We start from the raw sequence: 10,914 nt of genomic DNA, 5'->3' as shown, positions 1-10,914 counted from the left end.
GTTGTTTAAAAGAACTAAAATATTTTATAAGATAAAGTTTTCGAAAGTATAAAGATTAAATAAATATTGATTTTTTAAAAGAAATATTCGACTTTATATAATTAAAAAACTTGTATCACAGTCACGTTTAGATTACCTAGCGTGATCTCTGTTTTGTTGTAAGAAAAAGGCTATAAATTATACTTAATTTGGGATCTCTTCCCCTGTCATTGTTTGATTTCTAAAAATGGAACGTCATTCTATCATGATCCCCGAAAATCATTCCTCTATTTTTATGTTGATCACGGAAAATTCGGCAACGCAAAAACTCTTTCACCGTACCATTTTTCAATGTATAATTCCTCAGTAAAAAAAAAAAATGAATAGTGAACCCGTTAAAGAGTTTAAAAAAACTTTACTGATAGCGTTGGAAAAATGTTACAATAGTACACATCTTATTAATTTTTAGACGATCACAGGTGAAATTAATTAAACGAGAGCTTTTGTGTGCGATAAAGAATTTAAGAAAATATATAATCATATAATGCATACTCATATAATTTTAAAATTTGAAAGTGATGTTACTAATTACCGAAAGGGGTAACGCCTATTAAGGAAATCAACGCGAGTCTAAACATTATTCTTTGAAATTTATTTTTGAAACATGATTCACATGGGAAATGTATTAACAAACCCCTGTGCACAAAGTCGATCATCTAAGTCGCTTTAAAAAAGAAAAAGGCTACTGAGTCAATTATTAATATACAATATTTAAGTGAGACATTATTCCTTCATTAAATAAAATTAGCCTCACAATATGATAATGATATAATAACTAAAATTTAATTATTTATAGATTAACAATTGAAAATGAAAATATAATATATTGACTTTCCTTTTTTTCGCATTAAATTTACTGGTTGATTTTAATAGTTACTATGGATAAAAATATTCTTTTTTAAAAAAATTCACATAATAACATATAATAATAAAAAGCGTTATCAGTTATCATAATTAAGTTACATTTTAAATTGACTGTGGAAACTGAAGCTCTACCATTTATATATGATATTCTAATTATTTTTTCTTGACTCAAGAATGTAATTATAAATATACGTTCTGTTTCTATGATAAAAATAGGTTATTATATTTTTCTAGAATCATCTGGTAGTTATTGGATAATCCATTCATATCATCCCTTTTTCTTCGATATAAAGGTACAAAACCTACGTCAAACTTCTAGTCAATTTTTTTTTTTTTGAAATCCTTTTTGAAATAAATGTTGCGTGAAAATTATATTATAACTTGTTTTAAAATTATTTAAAAATTAAAAATCGAAATTTAAAATATAATTATGTACTTGACAGTTTTGATCAAGACGGAATTTTATAATATATCATTAGTATATCGAAAAATGAGATAATTTAATAAACTATTTTATTGTCTTTACCTTCTAAAAAATGAAGTCTATAGTTTATAAAATACGATGAAACTATCAATACACTATTTATTGAATATATACTGCGCATAAAAAATTCATCTTTACAGTATTAGATTTTTTATGCACGTTAAACAGGATGAATAACCTTTCAACTGTTTTGTTTTAAAAAAAACCTTTTTCCTTTTTTAACATTTTTTAATAAGAGAATCAATCGATACCCAAAAAAGGACTATTGAGAATATTGAGAATATTGAAATTTTCTTTTTAATATTAAAATACCATGTTTACTAATCTTGCGAATCATATTTATTGTCTATTAATAGTAAAATAAATAATGTTGATCATTAATAAATTGTAATGTTATTGATGTCACAAATAAAGAAAATATATTATGTAATCAGAATCTTGATGAACGACAATGCGATATAACGAAATCACATTGAACGATTTTATGATTCAATCTTTTAAATTTAGTTATAACACAATATTTTTTCTTAAACTTTGATAAAGAAATTAATGTAGATGAAAAACACACATTTTGAGAGTTTGAAATTGTCTAATGGAGTTATTATATTATAGTTGCCGATATGATGTTGGCATGTGATGCTGAGATGCTTAGATACATTGATAATTGGAAGTTATGTAGTACGATTGAGAATGTATATATAGTCCAGTTAAAATGATACTTCTACAAATTAAAGGATTAATGAAATTTATTTTTGTAAATTTGTAATATCTTTAAAAATTTTATTTATGTAATTTTTATATAAATTTATAGTAGTAACACACAATATTATTTTAAAGCAATTTTAAAGACTTCTTTTTTTATATACCACTTTAAGAAACATTAAAGGAAATTAATTTATTGAATTAAATCGCTTAGTCTTACCTACTTTATTTACAGGATCTCACTCATATCAAATTCCACCAAATTTGAAAGATTCATTATCTTGCTCATTTTTACTTTAAATTGATTTATTTATAGATATACGTTACAATAAATATTTTTTCGCGATACATTATTATTTATTGTGAGTGCTCTTATTGTATGATATTTATTGTGTCACATAGTATGATAGTCATGCTAGTACGGTAATTTCACTAATTTGACTATCGTACGTATAAATTTGTAAATGGTACTACACTGATTTATTATTTAACCAGAATTTCATCATAGCTATTACAATGAGATTTCTACCTTTTTCTTTCTCATTCACTAAAATGAAATATGTTACGATTGTTACGAATGTTACGTATACTATTATGTAATTCAGTATCACAGACTCGGGTAGTACATTTTTTTATTTACAGTGTGTAACGGTCATTAGGTTATACAACTAACTTGATAAGTCACGAATTATGACGTTATGACACCAACTTCGTCCTGATTTTTTTTTTTCTTTGTTTTACTTAATAAAATTTAAGCATGTCTGATATTCGTGAAGAATTCGTTAATGCAGCAATTGACAGAGCATATTCTTTAATAGATTATAGTATTTACAATAATATACACAAAGAATATGAATTTAAAAAACAGACAATTCTTGTTGATGATTCACTTACAGAAAATGAAAAATCTGAAGCAATAAAAATTTTAACTAATTATTATGATATGGATAAACTTACCAATAATGAAGGAACAAAAAGAATTTGTGAAAATTGTAACCAAGAATGTTTAGCCACAGTGTTTTGTGAGCATTGTGTTCGGAATTGTTTAAAAGCAAAATTTTCAAATTGGACATCCGGAAATGATAGTATTGATAATTTAATACAAGAATGTCAAATGAAGGCAGTAACCCCAAGTCTAATACCAGAATGGATTCCATATAATAATTTAAACAATATTGAATATCTAACAAAAGGTGGTTGCTCGGAGATTTATACAGCACAATGGATTAATGGAAGTTATGATGAATGGGATTCTAAAGAACAGCAAATAAAAAGATTTGGAGAGCAGAATGTAGTGCTTAAAAGATTAGAAAATGTTGAAAATGCAAATCAAAATTGGTTTGAAGAGGTTTGTAGTCTAAAAATATTTTAAAAAATTAATAACCAAACTTTTTATCAAAAATTTTAATGCATCTTTTTGTAGGCCAAATCACATTTAACTATAAGTAATAAAAGGGGAGAAATTGTACAGTGTTTTGGTTTAACACTAGATCCATCAAATGGAAGTTATATGCTTGTGATGAATAAAATGAATATAGATTTAAGAAAATATTTACAACAAAATCATAATCGACTTACATGGAAAAAAAAAATTCGAATTGCTTCTAATATAATTCTAGCACTTTTAAGAGTTCATGATGAGAATGCAATTCATAGGGATTTGCATTCTGGTAATATATTATTTATGATGACTAATAATATATTTTGTATTAGTGATCTTGGATTTTGTGGACCTGCCGATAAACCATTAAAAAGTATATATGGAAATCTTCCTTATATAGCACCTGAGGTTATTATTGGAAAAGAACAGACTTTTAAATCTGATATTTATAGTATTGCAATGCTTATGTGGGAAATTTCTTCTGGACAACCACCATTTATTAATTATGAACATAATTATGATCTCGCTATGAATATTGTTAATGGTATAAGACCAAAAATTGTATCAGGAACTCCTTTAGAATATAAAAATTTAATGAAACAATGTTGGGATGCTGATTCATCAAAGCGACCTGATATTTATACACTTTCAGATGAAATAGATAAGCTTAATCTATATTATCAAACTAAGTCATATGAATTATTAACACAATTGGAAGAAGATAATAATTTAGAAATAAATAATGTAAGCAGCTTAGAAAATTATACAAGTAGTACAAGTAAGCTTCATCGATTTGAAAATCTTCCTGAACCAAGAAATGCAACAGAAGGTAATAATCTACTAGTTATTTACTTTTTAGTTAATTATTTAAAGAGTATTAATGTGTGTATTAATTATATTATTTTTAACTAAAATAATAGAAGAACTAGAAGGTGATAAATTATTTTAACTTTTCTTATTTATACATAATTAATATATATTTAATTATTTTTGAACTTTTAGCATTTTATAGTAAATCTTATGACTTCCGCATTCCTGATAACAGTAAGTATTATTTAATTAATACTAATTTGCGTATTTAACTAATTGATTTGATGTTTTTTTAGTTGATGATTTTGGTAAATCAGTTAATCAAAGAGATAATGATACTTTAATTAACAAAGGTAATTACAAATTTATTTTATTTTCAACAAGAATAATTATATTAATAATAAATTGTTGTCTAGATAATAGTAAAATTTTACCCGAAGTATTTAATGAATTACAGATAAACTCAAAATCTAGTAAGTAACTTAATTAAAGTAACTAATTTAATTATCACAAATTGCATATCAATATCATTAAATTTATTATTTAAATTCTTTAGATGTTCAAAATAATTATTATAGAGAAGAAATAATGCAACAACAAAGAAGGAATATTGATATTGGTATGCAAAATAATTATTTGTAATCACAACTTTTTTTTTAATTCTAATTTTATTTTAATATAGATGAGAATGAAGTGCACAACAATCCTAATCTTCATTCAGAAGAACAGGATGAATTGGAAATTCTTGATGACAATAAGGATTAATCTTTATATCAATGTTGAAATGTTATTATTTAACTTTTTAAGTTATTAACAGATTTTTTTTTAAAATAATATATTTAATGTATTTAGTTATTTAGATACGATGTATTTTACAAGCAACTATTACTATTGAAGTTTTCCTTATTGTAAATTATTTAAACACTAAGATTAGAGTAGTAAGATATGACATCTTTCAAGATTCTTAGTTTGTAATTTAAATAATTTATTCGTTTATTTATATTTTAACATATAATAAAATAAATTTATCCATATTATTACTATTTTGATTGATTTTAAACAATTATGAAAAATTTTTATTATTTAGCAATAATAAAATATATAAATAACCCAATTTTTTTTTTTACAAGTTAGAAAAAGTAAACCAAATCATAAATAATATTTGTCAAAGCGTTGTTGATCTTTAGTACATATTTGATATTTTAATTTTAAAGCTAATGACTGTGAATAAATTCTTTCAACAAATCTTAATTTTAAACTTTCAGTTATAGTAATTCATATTATTCGTTAAGAATGAACATTTATATACATATGATTTCAAATCATCTTACAATGGGTTAAATTTTATAGTAACGTTCACAATTCCTGGTTTGTTAAAATTAAATACATAATTATTATTTTTATATAATAAAATGTTAAATTTTTACGCCGATTATAAAGCAAATGTATTATTTATGTACTGTATACAATTCCTTGTCTAATATTTGTAAACTATGACTACTGTATTAATACTATATATTTTTATTTATTTATTCTTTTTTTTTTATAAAAAAAAAAGATAGATCTCATCTATTGCACTGATCGTTCCGATTGTGGCTCAATGTAAAAAAACGTGGCAAAATACTCTCATACGTTAATAAAAAAAAATAATTTTACAGATAATTGCGGCTGAAAATAATTTATATTAACATCAAAATCTCGAATTTTCTCATTATTAACTTAAAGTGGCTGCTCTCCAATTGTAAATTTTAACATAGCACAATGCAGAAAATGTGTCAAAAATACTCTTGTACGTCTTTACTTCGCCCTCATTAATAACGCAATTTTACAAATGATCGCGGCTAAAAGTAATTATTAACATCAAAATTTCACATTTCCTCATGTTGCTCTGCTCTTCAATTGTAAATTTTAACATAGCTATGGCGCAAAAGAAATTCAACTTATTTATTTTCGGTCTGTGAAACGTCACTGAAACGTTCCCCTGAAATGACGACGGCTATTCGTCTGCGCTATAACATATAATTTTTTTTTTTTAAAAAATAAGGTAAACTGTAATCACGTGAATTAATAATTCCTATCAGCGTCGCAATATTTCGCATAACATATCTTTGACTACAACTCTACAATGTTAAGTCTAAACATGAGACTGGGAAGGGACGGTCAATTCATTCCGATTAATGACAAAAAAACCGTTACCATAACAATTGAATTTAAGCTTTTGGTACTAATGAAGATTCATTGGCAATTTATAAAATTTAAAAGACTGTACACATAACTGACCAATAAAAAATTCTTGTTCTGTGATTTTAGAACACATTTTTTGAAAGATGAAATGTTCCCTAAGAGAAATTATATCATCATCATTAGTCATTAAACCGATTAATTTCTTGAAGTGGAATTCTATTTGTTGCATTCGTCCCTATAAATTAATATTGGAAGCTTATATTAGTTCTAGCTCATTAACTTCAGGCCATAATAGTGAATACCAAAATGGTATTGTAAACAGTAACCATTTTGACAAGTGGTTGTACACCATAACCCAACTACCTTAGGGATAAGCATACACTTCAGGAGTGACTATATATATTATGGTATCCTTCACCACCATCTATATTCTCTATTATGACGATCAGATCCTTTGCAAGAGTGGCTCCAGAGCGCTTGGTAGACCAACTACTATATCTTCAAGACGGTGAATTTGAACCTGATGACTTATATTCAGGTACCTTAACCAAGGCTCCACTTTCAAAGATATAACCTTGGGGTGGGTTCTCGTATGATGGGCCCTAGTCATCTGTTTGCAACCCTTTAAAGCCGTTCGGTCAGCCCTCATAAACCTTCGCACGTTGCTTTCGCGGTATGCAGTCAAGGATTATGGCCAGTGGGTGATAGAATACTCTTTACCCACCTCTTTAAAAATTCCAGTAGACAGTTTAACTTCTTCAAGAGCGCTAAGGTGATCATCTCTTCCACTCAAAAAAATATTTGTATGCAAACCCACTCTATTATTTTCTCTCGTTAGGTTGAAGGCAACGTTATTATCCATAAAAGCCTTTGTTGTTCGTATGGAATCTTTATTTTTGTTAGGAGAGTTTAAAACTCGGAAACCACATTATTTAGAGTTTTTTTGTTAGGAGAGTGTAGTGGTTTTTTTAGAGTGTTAGTGGCTTTTTTTGTTAGGTTTTATCTTATTTTCTTATCACGTGATATAAGTCTACAATGACAAAAAACTGCTGCGTCACGTAGTAAATTTCCAGTCTACAATCATCATTTTTTGCCTTAAATACAGCGGAGAGTCAAACCTTGGCCTGCTTAGGAATACAAATATGCATGATCGCATGATCAATATAATCAATATTAGCAAAAAATTTAATGTAAGAAAGTTTATTATCTTGAAAATAGATGATAATTACAAAAAAAAAACTCAGCCCTCTCCGTAAAATATATATATATATATATATTCAATTTTCGTTTTAAATTATATAATAGCTAACAACCGAAAAAAATAAGAAAATAAAGAATAAATCAATAACAAAAAAATAATTAAGAAATAACAAAAAAATAATAAGAAATAACAAAATGATAATGAAAGTAACAAGAAATAATGAAATAATAATATAAAAAAAAATTAAAAATAACAATAAGATTAATAAAATAGGATTATCAAAAACAAGATTGACCATAAGAAATAACTATTTAAAGAGCCTCAATTTATAAGTTCTTCAAAAAAAGTTTAAGAATAAGAAATAGTAGTGGGAGAATTAATGAATTCATAAACAATATAACGATGAAGTAGTTCTGCGTGTTAACTGCAAAGGAAAGTTGATAATTAAGTTCCGTAATATCATAGCTCATGGTAAAACATTTACGTGCTAAAAAAGCTTTAAAAAGACAATTTTCTCACATCTTATCACTTATTTCTAATACAAAATGACTGTATATACAGTATAACAAATTTAGAGCGCGAATCATACTGTATACCCTTGTTGGTTTGAATGATGACACTAGGAAGATGAATATCAAGATAAAATATACTTCCAGAGTATGAAGTATCACTCTAATCCAAACTATACCATAATATTCAAGCGAAAGTTATTATAATCTCTACACATGAAGTTTAAAAGTGGTAAAATATTACTTACGGGATCTATAATTGACGCTTGCCAATGGAAAAGATCATCATCAATAGGACCAAGCACTAAAAGATGACGGTGGGTCACAATTGAAAAAGCTCATCTACGTAAGATACTTTATTAATTCTTTTAAATGTGGTGAAGTTTACAACAAGAATCTACCATCTGAATGTCACTGCTGATATTTGAAGTATAGACGTGGATTTCTTAAGGGATTAATGGTCACCAGCAATTACCTTATTTAGGGGTAATAATAATTTACTATGAGTATATGTGGAATTTATTATATAAAAAAATGTTAATCAAATCTTTTATTCTACTAAGTACTCTCGGGAATCCAAACCCAGGTATTATAATTCACTTTTTCATATTCATTGTTTTATTGAATGATCTGATTAATTTCAACTAAAAATAATTTACCAATAAATTAGAACGTGATTTAATGCCCTAAATATCTCAATTGTACAAGTCTGATCGTAATCGTTATGAAGCTACTGTTAGAGAATGGGACTCGTAAATATACTAATAAGACTTTTTTTTTCTTGACATTTTTAATATTTAAATTTTATTATCTAAACCCGTACATGTCCCATTAATATCTTTTCATTTTATGCTAAGATATTTGAGATATATTTATTTAAAAAAAGTTATGAATATTCAGTTTACACGAGTGGAAAAATAAATAAGCTTCTAAAAACCATATGAAATAAATTTATATAAGGTAGGTTGGAAATGAGGTGCAGCCTAAAAAACTATCAGCCTAACCATAACATTTATTATGCATAATAATTAATATGATTTTTATAAATATATTGAGATAATGGTGTAGTTAGCCGAAAAATTCAGCCGAAGGCGCAGTAAATTTTCGGCTAACAACACCCAGCCGAAAAAAATCCATGTTGATCTAGAATATTTTATTGAATATTTTATTGGTTCAACATCTACTATTTTCGGCTGAATATTTTCGTCTAACTACACTTTTTTTAAATAATAGTGTAGTTAGCCGAAATATCAGAAGCGCAAGAAACACCAATATATAATATTCCAGGAGACCAAAGCGAACCAGCAAGACAAGGAGGCAACATCAAAATGTGATGATTTTATATATATTTAATATATTTAACTTATTTAATTTATAAAATATATAAAATTTTATAATCATTTATACTTTATTAAGCTATAATAAATGTTCAAACAAAATTTATAATCTCCATCAGCAGTTGTATATAACCATTAAATTCATCTGGTAATAATAAACATGCACCTTCATCTATAACTATATCCTCAGATATATAAACATCTACATATGAAAGATCACTGAATTTTTTTATGTTTTTGTCCATAAGACATTATCTCACTTAAACTTGGTAATTTTTTTCTAGTTTTAGTTAAAAGTTGTTTAGTGGAAATAGAATCCATAATTAAGTGAAGAATTTCAGTAAATTTAGCAAATTTGATAACAAAGAAAAAAAGTTTATTAAAAAAAAATTATCTTTGATTATATTTAAATCCATTTTATTGAATATTTTCCATGTTTATAATATAATTTACTGCGTCTATAATATAATTTTCCGCGTCTATAATATAATTTCCCATACCTATAATTAACCATGCAGATCATTAGAATTGTTAGAACTAATTCAAATCGATCAAAAAAAATAAAAACTGGTATTTAATTTTTTAAAAAGAAAACCAAAGAATTTAAAAATTATTTACAAGCAAATATTAAAATTAAACATTTTAAGAAACAATTTTACACCAAACAATATTACATAATATTTACCATTAAATAATAATGGTAAATATTGTAATATGAACAATCAATTTTCATTACTTGTTACCACTTAAACTATTGTGTTACATTTGATATTTACGGCTAACTACACTTCTTTAAAATAATAATGTAGTTAGCCGTAAATATCTAGCCGAAAATAGTAGATGTTGAACCAATATAATATTCAAAAAATATTCAAGATCAACATGAATTTTTTTCGGCTGGGTGTTGTTAGCCGAAAATTTACTGCGCCTTCGGCTGAATTTTTCGGCTAACTACACCATTATATACATTGAGTGGAATATTGACAGTTGCAAATATATCACAGTTTTACATTTAATATAGAATATTCATAAACATAAATCCAATAAATCTACTTACTGCATATATACTATAATATACTACGTAAATAAAAAAACTAAATATAATAATTTATAAAGCATAATGAAAGAAAAATAAAAGTAAAACTAACTTCAACACGCAAACTAGCAATTTAAACTATTTGAATCTAACTTCAAATCTCTAGTAGTTAAAATAATAAAGCAAATATAATTCTAAACGCTAATTTTGTTGTCATTGTTTAATAATAATTTAAACAAGCTCTACCATTTTATAAACTTCTTACATTATAACTATATCGGTTTATTGATCTTATTCTTATAAAATTATGAGATTTTGCAAAATATGAATTTAAACCGAACGTCTAATAATTCTAGATAGATGCTAG

At 25.7% G+C, this 10,914-nt stretch overlaps 1 protein-coding gene across 1 annotated transcript; it reads left to right on the top strand.

Annotated features, from left to right (window-relative positions):
* Positions 1–4,064: 4,064 nt before the first annotated feature.
* Positions 4,065–5,045, top strand: OCT59_002204 (uncharacterized protein; the record flags this gene model as incomplete). The annotated part of the gene is made up of 7 exons (XM_066144339.1): positions 4,065–4,299; positions 4,391–4,402; positions 4,473–4,514; positions 4,577–4,633; positions 4,697–4,753; positions 4,837–4,899; positions 4,963–5,045. 7 exons carry the CDS (start codon positions 4,065–4,067, stop codon positions 5,043–5,045), a joined length of 549 nt encoding a protein of 182 aa, XP_065995509.1.
* Positions 5,046–10,914: the final 5,869 nt, after the last annotated feature.

This window comes from Rhizophagus irregularis, chromosome 10 (assembly GCF_026210795.1).
Source record: "Rhizophagus irregularis chromosome 10, complete sequence".
NCBI classification, from domain to species: domain Eukaryota; kingdom Fungi; phylum Glomeromycota; class Glomeromycetes; order Glomerales; family Glomeraceae; genus Rhizophagus; species Rhizophagus irregularis.
This window is presented reverse-complemented; position numbering and strand designations above follow the sequence as displayed.